General features: G+C 34.5%; 1 protein-coding gene across 1 annotated transcript in view; it reads right to left on the bottom strand.

The window, feature by feature from the left end:
• Positions 1-296: 296 nt before the first annotated feature.
• Positions 297-17,711, bottom strand: part of LOC147072566 (neurotrimin-like) — a 427,935-nt gene continuing 410,520 nt past the window's right edge. Inside the window, exons 8-9 of the mRNA XM_085946968.1 lie at positions 3,638-3,751; positions 297-501 (exon numbers count right to left, since the gene is read on the bottom strand). Coding sequence (XP_085803094.1) covers positions 431-501; positions 3,638-3,751 — 185 coding nt within the window. The 3' untranslated portion in view covers positions 297-430. The remainder of the gene's footprint in view (positions 502-3,637; positions 3,752-17,711) is intronic.

Here is a 17,711-nt window from a genome sequence, read left to right as displayed (position 1 = left end):
AATTGTGTTTCGCTCTATGATAATAATTTGAATTGCACATCATTCATGCACATACGTAAGTAATGATTTAGTGCACTAGAAAACGTTATACCTAAATATAAAAACAAACATAAACACCTTATATTATGTTATTTTTAATAATACCAAAATAAAGATAACACCAATAAATTAGCACCTTGCCAAAAATGTGTTTTATTTTGTTGCCTATAAATAGTATTTTCGCATTGTGTCTAAAAAAACCTTTAGATCTGTTAATTCTCGATGGTTGATTGTTTCGATTTTCAAATTATGCAGGTACTTCTTTCGGCAAGGTTCTTATTTTTATTAGTGGACATGATTTTTTTTCAAGATGTTTTATTTAAACAAACAATGTAATTATACAAAACTTTATACGTGCAATTGATTTGATTATATTTTTTAATTCTATAGATTATGAGTGTCTTAATAATAAAACTACATATACAAGTATGGCCAGTGATGTTACTCGTATCCTGTCTGCCTCTGAAAAAGACAACGTCATATTTATTAATCAATGTTTGGAAAATAAAGAAAGTTGTATTATATATAAATCTTCATCTCATTTCTACGTTATGATAAGTTTGTAAAAGTTGTTATCATAAATGTATGTAATTTTGGAGTCTCTGCAAAATCATCTATAATCAGGCTAATGCACTGAATGATGAATGGAATGCGGTAACCGGTTCGAAGTACAATTAACATAGTTTTGTATGTCCGTATTGCTTTAGCTTTGTTTTTTGTACTATATATTTATTAATTACAATCATTTATTTTTGTTAGTTCACCTTACTTCTTTCTCCCATGGACACTTTTAATAGAAAGTCTTTACTCAAAGCATACTTAGACGGCTCTCACATCTAAACTTACCCGTCTACCACACAGTCATAAATCAAAACTTCTAGCAGCGTCTCTCCGATGTTACATATTATGAAAATCACGCACATAGGTACCTAGCGACAGTCGCGCGGAACCTCTCGAAACGTATATAATATATTATTTGGATGCGGCGACCCTCTATATATGGCGTACATGGTGTGTAAAATTCCCACCTCCGCTCCCGTTATGTATATGCAGCCACGTCATACGCGGCCGGCTAACATAACACTTACGTGTGCCAGATCAAAGAATTTAAGCCCTCATTTTGTCCCGAGCAGAGCCGCACGGGACTGGTGATGCAACCTTGCACCGAAGTGCGAATGCATGATGTTAATTTATATGGCAACTATCAGAGTGAGTTTAATTTGAAAAGTCGCAAGGGGAGTCGAGAGTGTCCCGCCCCCCGTACGCTCTGGCGAATTTAGTAAAGGCCGCAAAATTGGCCTCGGTTGCCACCATGTCCGCGTGTCCTATTGGGCCCGAATGGGGTCGGACCCGGGCAAACAACTCCGCTCGTTCGGGGCCCATAAGTGGACAGTCCCACAGGACGTGCTCTGCGTCCTGCTGGTCGTGTCCACATGAGCAACCCGACCCATGTCCTGCCAAACTAAACCCCTGCAGTTTGGCCGCAAAGTTTCCATGGCCAGTCATGAATTGACTAGTCCAGTGGGTCGGCACCAGTCTCCTCGTCATGTGTCTCACCGAGACATCTGGAAAGTATAGAAAAGTCTGGCGGCCCTTAGAGGAGGCCACCCATCTCGCCTGCCATGCCGCATATGCGGTCTTGTAGACCAGTTCAGATACAGTCTTTCTGTAGCTCACGCCCTCCACTCTCGATGGCGGTGTCAGAGGGACACCGGCGAGAGTTGTATTGATCCTCCTCATAAGGAGAGTGATCGATCCTCTAATTTGAACGTGCAAGTCGAGGGGAAAGACCCCCGCAAGGACCGCAAGGGCATCCGAAGATGTGGTCCTATAGGCCTTAATAAGGCCAATCAGAGCAGCCCTCTGTCCGCTAAGCAGAGCCCTCCTTACAATTGTCAGCGAGGGTTTGGTGTGCCACACGCTGGAGGCATAGCCAGCGATGCCCATGAATATAGCCTCGTAGGCGATTCTCAGGGCCCGAGGCTTTAGGCCCCAATTGTTGCCCGCCAGGCGAGCAACCTTCTGATAGGCTGAGTTGACCTTAGTCACAATTACTTTAGCATGCTTCAAAAAGGTCTGCTTCTCGTCCAGAACGACCCCCAAGTAGGTCACCTCTCGAGAAAACCTTATAGCAGAGTCGCCGAAACGCACTGCGGGTGATCGATAGGAATGATCGATTCGTAGGTGTGCGTATGCGTTCTGGCGGCTTCGACTCGCAGCCCGAAACGTATGCGATTTGTTACTAGCAGCCCTATATGTTTTTTTTCAAACCAAAAAGTCGCATTCCATCAATGTGCGGAGCTCCATTTGGCAACGTGTATTTTGTGAATATCGATGTCGACACTTTGCAGAAGGACGAGTTTTGATGTGCGAGACGAAATACAGTACGTTAAATTGGCCTGCACGTTCATCGGCTGTGACGGTTTTAAACTTTATTCTTTGAGGTAATATAATATAATTTATACCTATATATAATTTGATATAAATAAGAGGATTTCAGCTCAAATGCGATCATCGCATAAGTAAAATTACACCATTACATTTAAATATGAGAATTTTTAGTATGTACTAATTTAATTGTAAAGCTCTATTTCGAATAAGGAAGAAATTATTGTCCTGGCAGTAACATAAAACAAAAATACCATAGAATGCGGTTTGGCGAGGGTATGGGATTTTCGAGGAGGGGGGGGGGATTACGTGGCATACTCGGGGCACGCACATAAATACGGCTCAAGGCACTTCGGAGTTTTGTAGCGGTGTCGTGAAATGTTTGGCTTTAATTATCTCGGAAAGTAGATAAATGCATATTTTTACATTTTCGATGGCAACTGATGAATCGATTATCCTCACCAATCGGTTTTCAAGATCGATTAGAACGATTAAAAAATAGCCATATCGCTTGCTATTGGCTTTGCACTTAATAATATAATGGAATGGAATTAATTTGATTAAGGAGGTATTCTATGAGGCCCGCAATGTCAATGTCTAGACTCTAGAGCAGTGGTTCTTAACCTTGTTGGAGGTACTGACCCCCACCAGTTTTATATCCGCATTCACCGAACCCTTCTTAATTGGAAAAATAAAATATGATTTTTTTCAAATTCAAAACATAGGTATATATTTTACTGGTGCACAAAATGAACCGTGCATCAACATCACTGTACTAAACAAAAATATAATAATGAATATTTACTGCAAATCAGTGTAACTTCTGCTGTTGCCTTTCAGAGACCAGTTCAGAAATGCGCGGCTTCACCTTGGCAAGTGCCACTCTCATGTCATTTTCGCAACAAAGTTTGTTCCTTTTCTTCGTTTTTATGTCCAGCATCCTCGAAAAGGATTGCTCGCAAAGATCACAAGTCGACTACTGAGCGCACCAAATTCTCTGCAGCACAGATAGGCCAAGCGATGTTGCGTGATCACCTGCAGCCAATGATGTCCAAGCGGGGTGTGTCATCACGAGTCATATGAGTCGGGTGTGTGCCTTAACCTCCGCCGAACCCGGGTTAAGAACCATTGCTCTAGAGACTGACGTATGAACGGGATATTACGCATAAAGAAAGTACAGACATTTTGATTTAAAATAATAATCACATACCACTAGTGGCGCGAGGTCCCATGGCCCAATCTCCTTTTCCGCTTCCCTTTGTACCATCATTTGATTTCTGCTCAGATTTCCCGATCTCATTTAGATTTGATTGATATTTTGAACCTGTAATATAAAATAAAAACATTGGTGAAAAATATGTCGATGAGTGTCGGTCGGATGAGTATATGGGTCAGTATAGGTAAATAACCATAAAAATTCAATAAGGTTATCATGTAACCGGTGAAATATGTATACTTGATACCGTAAATGAATCGGGGGAGATGTTTTACAAGTATCACGATAAAATTACTTATTAAGTTGTAAATAATCGGCCAACCCATTGTAAAATAAATTAAGTAAGTAAAGTCTGTTACTCTTTATTTATATTCATACTAAATTAACTAAGTAAATTTTAGAAAAGAATTGTTTGGGTCAGTGTCTCTCAATATTTTTCATTATGCGGCTCCCTAAATTCGAATAAAAAGGTAATGCTTCCCAATTATATTGTGTGCCTAAAAAACTTCACATACTTCTTTATAAAGCACAAAAACGCAAAATAATCGTTAAAAATATCTACTTTGAAATTAAAAATTATTTTAACAATCGAAATCATGCCTACTAATACGAATTTGTGAACGTTTATAATAATTTACAAGATTTATAAGTAAAAAATAGGAATGTGAACACTGCTCTGATGTTTGATGAGAGACTAAGGGTTTATATAGCATGACGATGCCCATCATCAGCCACTATTATCAATATTCACTCTCCCTATATGAGTACCTTGGTATCAAAGTGGGACATAAGCCATTTACAAAATTTTACAGGAGACTGACAAACATTTGTGAAAAGTGACCGTTTTTCATATAACATACCAACTTTAAACTCAAAAATCTCTCTGAAAACTACCGTTTTTGATACTTTTGGTGAATTTTTTGAAAAGAGCATCACTTGCACTACCATAATCAATTAAAACATGAATTTAGTGGGAGGTGGCGTATGTCCCACTTTGATACCAAGGTACTCATATATTGATATTGTTTTCGCTGAGACAAGAATTTGATTTCATATTATTTTCATTTTTAATATATAAACAAACGAAAAATTAGATATGCATTTCAAAATGATCATTTATTAAAATGGCTCGGTAGTATATTATTAGGTATTTAAATGTACGATATAGGAAAAAATAGAATCATTTATAAATAGTCAATAATTATTTTTCTTTCCATATACTGAAATCTTTTGACGGTCCCTGGATGGGCTTCATGGATTTAGCCAGCTTGAGAAGCATTTGCCAAAAGACTATCATATGCGTATAATATTGTATTTAGTTAGATTTTTTGTGGTAGGTATACATAAAGCAATATCTGGGTGACTGAAATAAATTCAATTTTTGTCTGGTATTCATTGTCAGTAGGAAATCCAATCCAGAGCCAAAATTCTGATCCCGGGATTTCGGGATTACAATTTGACAATCCCGGGATTGGCATTTTTTTCCATTGCTAATATAAAATTTTTATATTTACATTTAATAACATCGATAAAATCTGTCAAACATAAATCTAGTATAATTAATACTATTTAAGACATTTATTGTTAATATTGTATACGTTCAATCTTGGAAATACATAAGTTTAATGGACTAAATAATAATGTGAATTTAATATGAGATTGCTGTTTCTGATAGTAAAGACTTAATGAATGGGTTAGCGAGATTTAAAATAGTAAATCAAATCGTGGTGTACTTATGGCCTTTCCGCTTCATAAATCTAATTAGTCAGCCAAATATGAAACTGCCGTAAAACGTATGAGATCGTGGTGGAAGCATTGTTTTTTTTCCAATCTTTCTAATTTTTATTAATTTATGTGAAAAAATAAAATGAATCGGCAACTTACACATGGGTATAAATCAAACTTCATTCAAACTCAGTTTATTTCTAATGTAGTTATTAAAAGTATTTTTTTCTGTTATATTTTCGTTTTTATTTTATTTTCCATAAAAATTGATAAAAAAATCAAATCCCGAAAGTTTCGGGATTATGTTTATCATTCCAGGGATTCATAGGTATCAAAAAAAGATCTGGATCCCGGGATTGGAATTCCTAATTGTCATTGTTTAGTATTATTGATCATGGTTTTTCTGTGTATAAAAATAAATTGAAAAGAAGCGGAATTTATTTTTAATACATTAAAAAAATGATGATGATAAACGTGGATAAATCAAGTCAATGCAAATTATTCGAATTTGCCTATATCAATTTTCTGCCTGAGGTGAAACTTCATTTCATTGGATCGCTCGGTTTAATAATAGCGGAACAGAATATTATTATGGCGCAGTACCGCTTATTCCTTCTGAGTTCATTCTGATCCCATCAGCCTTGTTACTGTTTCGACAGCAGTATTTTTATACTATACCTCTATCTGGCATCTATACTACATCTGTTAGATTTATATGTATATTCTAAGGCGCCTCTTAAGGGCCCAGTACCTCATAATGGTCAACAACTAACAATCTTTGGAAGCGTAGTCTAAAAAGAGTTTGTACGAACGATATAATATAATATATTATTATCATTTAAATATCCCGCCTCTTTTCATCCTTTCAATTAAAATTAATTCATGATAACATTGATAACTACGATTTTGAGTATATTTTAGTACTTAATTGAGATATCTTTTTCTATTTTAAATGGTGTTAAGTGTCAATAATTCATGGTGATATGCATTATATAAATAATTAAATAAAACGAAATGTTTACTAACTAATTCCACTGTCAACTATCAATTAATATCTCTTTGAAGCGAACGAAACTGGTTCAGTTTAATAATAATAATTACAAGATAAAAAGAACTTTTCATATATTTATATATATACATTTTTAAATTTTCTGTTGAATCATAATATAAAATTGACGACTCTATGTAACTTTTTATTGTACTTGATATAAATACTGAATAAATGGAATACTGAAATGTTATTTTGACATTTCATATTGATTTCTATAGTAACGCACGTATATATTAATAATTTAGTTGCCAAAACCTCTTAGCAACCAATAATAGTGAGTTGTTAACAGTGGCGCACCCAGGATTTAATATTGGGGGGGCCCAAGGAGGAGAATGTAAATTAGTCCTATGGGCTCTTTTTCTTTTTCACAGCCTAATTTCTCGTTTATCGGTCTTTTGTCTATTGCACTCGGTGTACCTACACCATGGTCCCCACATCCTGAAACGGGCCCTCAGGCTAGTATATTTGGCGAGCCCCCTACCTACTGCGACGATTAAAGGCAGTGTGAAACACTACATTAACGTTTTTAAAATTGTGTTTTAGTTCAAATTAAGGGTACTTATACAGTGAATTATTGGCGATTTTTAATACATCTACTTTAATATTGGAGCTGTCGAGTATCGACACATAATAATCAAAAAAATATATTGCACAATTATATAAGTAATTAAAAATGTCCATGGCTATGAATTATAATAGCGCCACAGGCGACTTTTTTTACTATTAAAGCTAATTTATGATGTGTGTTTATCTCACTTATCTGGTCAACCCGACATGCCGGGCCCCCCACAGCCCAGGCCCCCAGGCTAGAGCCCTCCCCAGCCATGACCTACGCCACTCCGGAATTCGGGTGGACACCGAGAATTTTTTGACAGTTCCATTAGGGATTGGGTTTCTAAAAAAACCTGACATTAGTGTTTAGAAATTAATATCTAAGAAATATTTCTAAAAAGGGTGCTGGAGAATTGTTACAAATCATTTTTTGCCGTGTTTTTATTTGTCTAAGCCCAAAGGTATAGTTTATTGGCTTTCAATTTCAATGTTTTAAATCATTCTGTTAATTTTCATTTTTGGGGGGTGCCAGGGCCCCTTGGCCCCCCCCTGGGTGCGCCACTGGTTGTAAATATTACTTTTAAAGATTTTTTCCGAAATATACAAAACCTAATTAACTGAAAATTAATTCAATTCTGCTTAAAGATGGCCAAAAGTATTAAAAGAATGCATTGTCGTCGTGTTCTGATGTATTATAAAAGTATCAAATGTCTAGCTAGTCAGGAAGTTAGTTAACAATCTTCAATCGTCCAATACAAATCTTGGACAAACAAGAAAAATTTTGTGCTGCACAAGAAAAAATCTCTACCGGATAAACAAGAATACGAGCTAATAAAAACGTGGTAAAAATTGGAATAAGTTACAACATATTGCGTTTTATTTAATTATTAATACTTGAGATATCCATGATTATAGGACTTCAAATTAATATTTTATTAACACATGCATCATAAGAAGACTTAATTTAAAACGTACTCAGCATTTTTTTATATATAAATAACCATGCCCTTGTTTTTTCATACAAGGTGATTGGGAGGGTTAGTTGCATTGATGTGTTGTTAATTATGTTCTTCCATTTATATCTTTAATTTTCTTTATGGCCAGAATTAAATATTTTGTCTAGTGTTCTTGTGTTGTTTTGTTCTTTAGTATATCATAAGGTTTTTGGAGGTCAATTTCATGGTTATGCTGTCTGCATAGAATCCTGAGAGTCCATCGCTCCTTTTATAGTATAGGGCAGTCGTTGATGACATGTCACACAGTGTGGTGCCTCAATTAAAATCTTTTTAGACTTGTACCTAGGTTGTTCTTAGATATAATGTTGAGATTGTACTCAACATTGCATCCAAGGGGCACTAGGGGACCCCAGTGACGTCCTAAACCCCGTTGAATAAATTAACCAATGAAGTTCGATGGAGTTTAGGGAAGCAGTGGATTGATCCTGACTGATGGTGATAATGATGATAATATCGTCGAAAAACTTTTCATTGTAGTCTGCAAAAGATGCGTAATTTTTGAGGAATTAACACCGTTTGGAACAGGTTTTAACCATTGATAATTCATTCTTTATTATTCAAAAAATATAATACTTATATTATGTATGATAAAAAAATAATGCTAAGCTTGGTAAACGGTATAAACCGAGGAGAAAGAATATCTGTACCTATGTTAAACATAGTTGTTTGGATTTTGTAGTTCTTTTATTGCAGCCCACTTGCGTTGTGAAATCAAATTGCATTTCTTTTTCTCTACATTTGCGTATTCAGTTTGGTAAGTAGAATTCTGGAGCGCCTACGTCCCTACAGAGATTGCGTTTAAATAGTACACGTGTTTAATATCAAATTGAAAGAATTAATTGTTTGATATTAACACTCAATTTGTAACAAGAGCCTGAACCTTTTCAATATTTATTTATTTATTTATTACGGAAATCTTCAGCGTCTCTCAGGTTTGGTTTGTGAATTGGTTACGAATACCAACCCATCGGAAAATACTACGAAATACAAAAAGTATTTTGTAAAAGCATAATATGCCCGTTTATGAATGTTTTTAGTTTCCATTTTTATGTGAAACAATATTGTATAAGTAGGCATTGCAAGCAGGCAAACGCTGCCAACCATTGCAATGTCTGATTTTATTTAGATACAAGTTAGTATCAATATACTTAATATGATAAAAAAAAATATATCTGTAAATCTTTTAATGTTTGTATATTCTGGTAAATGAAACCATGCATTGATTATATTTTTGGCGTTACTATTGGCAAAGAGACTTTAAGTAATTTTAGTGTCTTCAAGTTCCGAATAAACTTCGAGTTTTATGGTATAGATCTACCTTATTCAATATATTGTAATATTATACATTATTGATATTTTTAATTATTGAGTTAACTTGCAATCACATTAAAGACTATTTATTACCCACATATTTTTTCCAAGTTTTTAGACCAGAGTTTTAAAAATGCATCATTCGTTATTGAACATAAGTTAAATAACACATTTGAAACATATTTTTGGAAACATTTAAATTTGACAGAATATCCAGATGCCGCTTAATTAATTTAAGTGTTACACCTACACAATTGAATCATTCTGTTGTGTTCCTGGTATCCTCGGCCGATAATATAATTTTTCTAATTACCTATTAATAATAAATTGATTTAAAATTATAAAAAGTAGTTACCTAGCCAACATCTGTTAAAAATAATAATAGTACCTCGGACGGAGAGTTGTTATTGATTTCGGCTTGATATTACAGGTTATTTAACTGATAAATCATACTGATCAGCGCATCTATTATATACACAATACTGTTATCGATCGCTATTGGCGGTTATTGAGGGTAGTTTTTCATATTTTTTGTATTGACGTAGGTATTATAATTTTTACAATAAGTTAATCGTAATCATTGTTACAATAAGTGCTATGTTTTAACAGCACCTCTCTTGGCTGTACTAACATTTTACAGAGCAAAATAGACAGTCTTGACTGTTTAGACGGCTAACTTATTGTAACAATAAATACCTCAATACAAACATATTATGATAAACTACCCTCAATAACTGCCGATAGCGGCCGATAACAGTCTCATGTACAGAATAGATGTATATAATCCAATATATTATGAAGGTTTGTCCATATACTAAATTAATCACGGATAAGATAATAATAATTAAATTATTTAATGTTTATTATATTATATAATTAGGTGCATATTATTATTCAATTTATATTATAAAGTTTTCATATTTTTACCATTGAATGTAATTTTTTTTATTAATTATCGGAAAAAGCCATTACACATAAATAACGTTCTATGTATTAGCTCCTAGTGGGTCTATTCTATACTTATCGACCGCTAAAGTGATAGAGTGATAAATATTATCAAACTTAGAGAAGGTTTGTATCAAAGTATTAGCCTTATTGTAACAATTACTATAGGATGTTTATAATTGTTGCTATAGGTGCTAAATTTTAACAGCAGCAAGAGAGGTGCTGTTAAAATATAGCATTTATTGCAACAATTACAAATATCTTATTGTAATTGTCACAATAAGTGCTAATACTTTGATACAAACCTACTCTAAGTTTGACAATATTAATCACTTTATCACTTTAGCGGTCGATAAGTATAGAATAGACCCATATGAGTCATTTTAGGTGCTAAACCCGTTAATAAGTCAATATGATGCGAGTATATAAGAGTGTTAACAAAGCAATGTCGTTGTTGAAAAAAGTATCTACAATAATAATTGTTGTCTGATAACTTTATTTGGATAGTTAAGTCACTAAAACCACAAATAGAAAATTGGCGGAAAGATTTATATACAAAGTAAAGATAGAGCCACAATAAAATTGAGAAACGCAAGTTTTGCCAGATATAATGCGAATAAAGTGCTCGGTCCCGACTGCGGGATATCCGGCCGAAAGTTCAATATGTGGGATATCAAGGCAAACTTTGCCAATAAAAAGCAATATAATGCGATCGAACAGCGGCGCTTAGGAGTTATGGGCAGACGCGGGCGGGGAGCGTTCGCGGCCGCGTCGCATGCGAGTCTCCATTTAAATATGCCTACTTATCAGTTCAATTGGCCGCACTTCATCATCGCTATGCGACTGGAATAGTTATTAATTGCGCTGAGACTCGATTCATTCAATATAATCACCGCCGCGCCGATGGGATAAAGACGCTTTTCTATTATTAGTACTACGTGAGAATATATCATTATAAAACCTTACTCGGTTGAATATCTTTACACTCGTCGCTGTAGGATTGGTTTGTCGAATAGACCAAATGTCAAATGTTCAGGAGACGAAAAAAAAATTTGATTATCCTATATTTAAATACATGAAGGTATTTAAGTTGTTGTTTTTACAGCATATGAATGCTGTTTTCATTACAAAGCAATTTAAAGAAAAAGAAAAGGATGGTTCTGGTCCATTTAGATACAAAAAATCATTCTGCATTAAAAGGTCGATTTCGACAAAAACGGATATTCGACAAACCAATCCTATAGCGACGATCATAGGTATTATATAATCATCGGTGTTTTGAAAAAAGGGCGAATTAACCAAAATGCTATTTTACAGGTGTCTGCGAATAAATGCTACTTTGGCCTGTTAAGACATTTTAAGTCCCGCATACTATCTCGCCGAACTAAAAGCACTCTTCACAAGACACTTGTAAAGCCAGTGCTCACCTACGCATCGGAAACCTGGACATTAACTCTGCAAAATGAACGAGCCCTGAACATCTTTGAAAGAAAAATTTTCCGCCGTACATATGGACCGATCAGGGACGGCACCAATTGGAGGAGATGGTATAATGCTGAGCTCTACGGGCTGTACGAAGATTGCAGCGCAGTTCAATCAATTAAAATTGGGAGACTGCGATGGCTAGGTCATATGCACCGTATGAATGACAATGGACCGGCAAAGAGAGTGATGTCCAGCAATCCAATAGGGCGTAGAAGAAGAGGCAGGCCAAAAATTCGCTGGTTGGATGGAGCTGCCAGTGACTGCCGTATTCTGGCAGTACCGAATTGAAAAGCGGCCACACTGGATAGAGACATGTGGAGGGAGCTATTGGAGGAGGCCAGGACCCACACCGGGTTGTCGCGCCCCCGATGATGAAGATGCTATTTTACAGGAGGAGGATTTTTAACTTTTAACATTTATTTGTTAATTACCTGTGGATGATTATAAATGTCTATTAAATTTATAATAAAGCTTAGAAAAAATACTGTATTTATGATAGGCTTCTCGATATTCTGGTAAATTAAAATTTGTATGGAACCGTTAATTTTACATGCGTGGTCGCAGCCCATGACCTATTTTGGGTGAAAGCTGTTTCCTCATGTCAGACTCACCAGACACCAATAGCGAGGGCCGTGCGGCTGGTCAATGCACTCCCTAGAGATGTAGACATTTTTAGCGATGCAGTATGCATTATGTTTTTAAAATTTCTATTTTATTGTTTAATTTGTATTTTTTTTGTTGAATTATTGTTGTTTTTTAATATATGTATTTTTTATTTCTATTCTATAAAATTATTATTTTGCTTTGTTTTTTTATCTACCTTGTTTTTTGTCTAGTTGATTTACTTGTACTTTTTATTCTAAATGTCATGTTTTGAACGTCTTGAATTAATAATTTGTTACGTGCTTTTCTTCATGCTTGTTAAGTGTCTTTTTTTAAATACGTAAATAAAAATAAATAAATAAATATAATATTTTAAAAGACCTAAGTGGATATTCGCCCTTACGATTATCGTTTTAATTACTTTCCTGTGGAGATACCTACAAGTTAGCTGTTTTTACACAACAAAGCTAGCGAGGTACATATTGTTTTTGCCAAAATGGTTGATTCGCTTTTTTTTACAAAACACCAACGTTATGTACCTATATCGATTTCGAATGAACATTGTCATCACTTTGGCCATTTCTGTATAGTTATTATATTACAATAATAAATAATAATGAAACATGTTGTAGTTATGCAGAAATCTAATTATATCTCAAAGAGATTTTAAGTGATTCAATTTCAATTTTTTTTTTACATATAGTGAACATTACAAGTTATTAATGTAAGTCGTTCACAACATGCCATTTAGAAACAAAGAAATATTATTAAAACAGTATTAAATAAAAAAGAAATTGATCAGTATTAAGTAATTAAACAGTAGAAAAGTGTAAATTTAAAAAAATATATAAATTAGATACAAGGAAGTACACCGAATGATCTAAGCAGACCTTATTTAAAGAATTTATAAAACAACGTCCACATATACTCATCCTCACGTAGGTGGAATATATCAACATCCGAAGCGATTTGGTTGAACAGAGTTATTGTCCTCCCAATTCGCATCACCAATGGCAGGTTAGTACTGGTCGTTGGGAGAACGAACAATTGAAGCTCCCGATTTCTAAGATAGTAGTTATCTGGGGCACACAAGTCAACACTACCAAGAATGGCAGTTTTCATTTACACCACGTATAAGCCGAAAAAAATACGTAGCCAAATACTGATATCTTCTAGCATTTAAATTAGGTGCAGTAGGTTAGCATAGCTAAGAGAAAGCCAGTTGGATAACGCGAAGGAAGTATCCATATAACCTCAAATAAAAGATCAAAGAGTATGGATAATAGAGGGATCACTAGAAAATAGATCTCAAAATTTTTTGGCTCACTCCACCCTGGGAAAACCTCATCTCTATCTTAACGAACAATACAAAATTGTAAGTGTATTTTTTAAATTTTAAAATAGTCTAGTTTAGAAGTAAAAACAAGTTGGAACTCTTATTATAAAATGATATAACGTATACATACGCACATAAATACAACAGATCAGTGCAAGGGGTGGAGAGAGGCTGTTAAATTCCAACATTAATAGTGCACACTAAACTTTGAGCCATATTTATTTGTTTTAAAAGAACTAATAATACAAATTGCAGATGATATTGGTTAGTTTTTAAAATTCAATTAAGCCTTGCTTTTTAAATAAAAAATATTTGTATATCTATAAAATAATATATAAAATTATTCCATTAAATCCTACATATTTTTTGTCTCATATGGTTTGGTTTAAACTTAACAAATTTTAAAACCCATATTCAATTTTTATTCTTAGTTCAAAGAAAACAAACAATAATATGACTGACAAAATGTGCATTAGATTTGTCGGATCTTCACAGCATATTTCTGCTATTATAGTTTGGTCTAGGCAAGGTTTAATTTAATTTAAAAAACTAACCAATACCAACTGCAATCTGTATTCTTAGTTTAATGGAAACAAATAAATATGACTGACAAAGTTTAGTTTGCACTATTTATGTCGGATCTCGATAATGATCGATATGAATATTTAGCGAATGATCGATAGTATTGTAGTAGATTCTTGGGTTTCCACCGCGTGTAATTCTTCCTTCTTTCCTCGACGTTTCGGGCTCGTTGCAGATGCCATTATCAAAAGATATGTGTTACGATGAAGTGTACGAACACTAGAGGGCATACCGACTTAAGCACTACACGGTGTCAGAAATAGCCGAGCATTCGATGGATACAAGACACAAATTTGACTTCGAAACCAAGATACTGGGTCGAAATAATGGATATTTCTAACAATTGGTAAAGGAAGCCACCAAAATCCATAAAAACTTTGAAAATATTAATAGGGATGATGGGTTACGGTTAAAAACGTCATGGCTTCCGGCACTGTCAGCAAAATCCAATATTCGAACCGGTATCTCTGGTCGTAACGATTGACACATTACTCAGAGCAACGTTTGCTCTTAGCTAATCGGATTCCTTTTGGCATTCTTAGAGCGACGTTTGCATTCATACACCTACACTACACTTTATCATAACATATCTATATATATTAGCCTCTGCAATGAGCCCGAAATGTCGAGGAAAGGACGTAGAAGTACACGCGGTGGAAACCCAAGAATCTATTACGATAAAAAATTACCGTGAAAATCTCAAACATCGATAGTATTAATTTTCATTGAGGTGTATCAGTATAATATTATCTTTTAGAGGTATATGAAAACGTTAAATCAATCGGTAAAGAAGGAATCTAGAATTCAGAATACACTACCACAGCAGAACGCTTCTGTTTAAAGTAGGCACCTCTTATATCTAGCTTCTCAATTTACCATTTTCCTTACCACGCTTATGTACGTATCGTTTTTATACAAAAATAAGTTTTCTTACACTACGTTAGTACTAGCACTAACGTCGAGAGAGGTGTGGGTATTATGTGTCGCGTAAGACATATTTTTTACGAGACGTGAAAATCTCCCACATAAAAAGAAGCTTTAACGTTGGAGTCACGATTAGAGTGATGTGAAATTTTATCTTAAGAATTGTTTATCACCGAAATGGATCTTCACTTGTCTAGCGACTGTAAGCGGGAAACTTGTGCTGTGCATCTCTAGCCTCTGCGTAATATATCACTGTCCATATTACGAGTTACAACGGGTGAGACTACTATAATAGAACCAGCGATAGTTTTACTTCACAGTGACAGTCAGGGGTGGTTTAGTAGCCTCCGGGAAATTTTCAAGTCAACCGATCACAAAATTAAATAATAAATTTGTATGCAATATTTCTTTTTCGACCATGTCCGATCCTAATAAGATCATATGGGCCTCCACAGAGTAGAAGTTTGTATTAACAGATTTTGTTTTACGAGAAATAGATGTCAGCCACTTGCTCAAACTATTAAGTCCATACCCTGATTCATACACAAATTAAAAAACAATATGTGTACTTGCCAGACCCAGAATTCGAACCTGCGACCCACGGCATTATAGGCCGATGCTTAAGTACACGATTTGAAAACATCATCAGATTCTGGACAATGTGATTTACCATTACGATGAAATTAGCTATTTATTAATGACACAACTGAAGCGCTTTTCCATAATATTGGGTTTTGTGTTTTCAATCAAGGTACTATTAATAAGTCATCACCTTCATTACTAGATAGTGTCAGGGATCTTTCAACAATTTTCATCCAAAATTAATCTTGTTATCGAATATTTAACAGCTCAAAAGACAATAAAACTGTAATAAACACTACAAAGTACACGGTTCCAATTATTGCAGGTGTATAAATCTGTAGCTGTCAGTATATTATTGATCATTATATCTATTTTTAGTGTATCAAATTATTCGACCACGATAATAAATTCCCAAGGGATTCACATACCGGTAAATAACTGTTTACCTGCGTCAGCAGATTGATTGGCGATATTAAATACGGTATCGCAATGGAAAATTAGTTTAATATCCATTCCCATAGTATCATATTATATTATGACTGTAATAATAAATAAAATTCACAGCTACTCGTATTTAAACCGCTGACTCGTTCAATATAATTATGTACTAGAATATAATGTTTAGGTATTACTTTTGACTGTATAAATAACGAATACTGATTTATCAAAATGTCACTCGAATCTAATTACCAGGCTCGTAACTATATCAGTAGATAATATGTACCATCATTGTATTTATACTATCGTACCGACCGTTACGCTGCAAATAAAACTCGCTTCTGCATACATCTTCGACTTCATCCTCAACACCATAACCTACACATCGAACACTACAAATCTTAAATATTATGTGCACGTCTGTAAACGTTCAAAAAAGAATTACTATATGAACTTTGAACCTAATTAAACGAATTTAAACCCAACTTTTGCCAATATATTGACATTTAATTAATCTATAGTTTTATTTCATTACCTTACTTTTTTATATTATGACGTTAACACTTACTTATTTACGTATACAATGCGATAAATAAACTGCCTGATAACACATATATTCTTGATGCTAATGGTCGTTTTGTTGATCTGCCTGATTCTTTTGTTGAAGTTTCGTGGGGGTAGACAGATTGAGCGTCGCTTGGGGGCGGCAGTTATCCAAAGGGCGGCAAATCGAGGAGAATCATTGGGTATATATAGATAGCTACCTAAACTTAGTAATAACGGAAATATCTTTCCAATAAAAAATTCAGCTTTCTGGTTGGAAACAAAATAATTATATATTAATTAGGTACCTACTATAAAAGTTTTAACAGGACTTTTTTTTTGGTTCGCGATGTCTAGTTTACTTCCGTTGTCCTTGGACGTCGCATTCTTGGTGAACAGCAATGACACGTGCATAGCTAATTTAAAATTTATCCAAATATGTTTGACAGTTACTCGCGAGTTTGGAAGTTGTCAGGTGTATTTTTAAATGTACCTTAGTATCTGAAATCGTAGACTCGCAATATTGTCTATTGACGCAGAGATAGCATTTAAATTAGATTTAATTGTATACTTATATCTTGTTAGTAATGAATCCATACAACACATTTCTTAGATATTTGAGTCATGAAAGGATGATAAAAAGTACTGTATAAAAATGTGGCGGCATTTTGGCACTACTTAGGGGCGGCATTTTGTCTAGGGACGTCACTGCAAACAGGCTCTGGGTACTGCTAGATACCGAGAAATACCAAACCAAGTCTCGACGAAGAATAATAAAAAATGATTATAATAAATTAATAAAATCTACATACTTAACACTCATCAGAAGGCAATGTGCGTATATCCTAATGTTACGTATACGTTATGTAGGTGAATCTGACACAAAGTACTAAGTTACAGGTATTAGGAGTGGGGGGGGGGGTGACCACTTTCGGGCCTGATACCATGACTTTAATTATATATTCTACCGTCTCA

This window comes from Rhyacophila brunnea, unplaced genomic scaffold, assembly GCF_057557595.1.
Source record: "Rhyacophila brunnea isolate RB1 unplaced genomic scaffold, BYU_Rbru_1.0 scaffold_2, whole genome shotgun sequence".
In the NCBI taxonomy this organism is placed as follows: Eukaryota; Metazoa; Arthropoda; class Insecta; order Trichoptera; family Rhyacophilidae; genus Rhyacophila; species Rhyacophila brunnea.
Note: the sequence above shows the minus strand (reverse complement) of the source record. Positions and strands in the feature narration are given on the sequence as shown.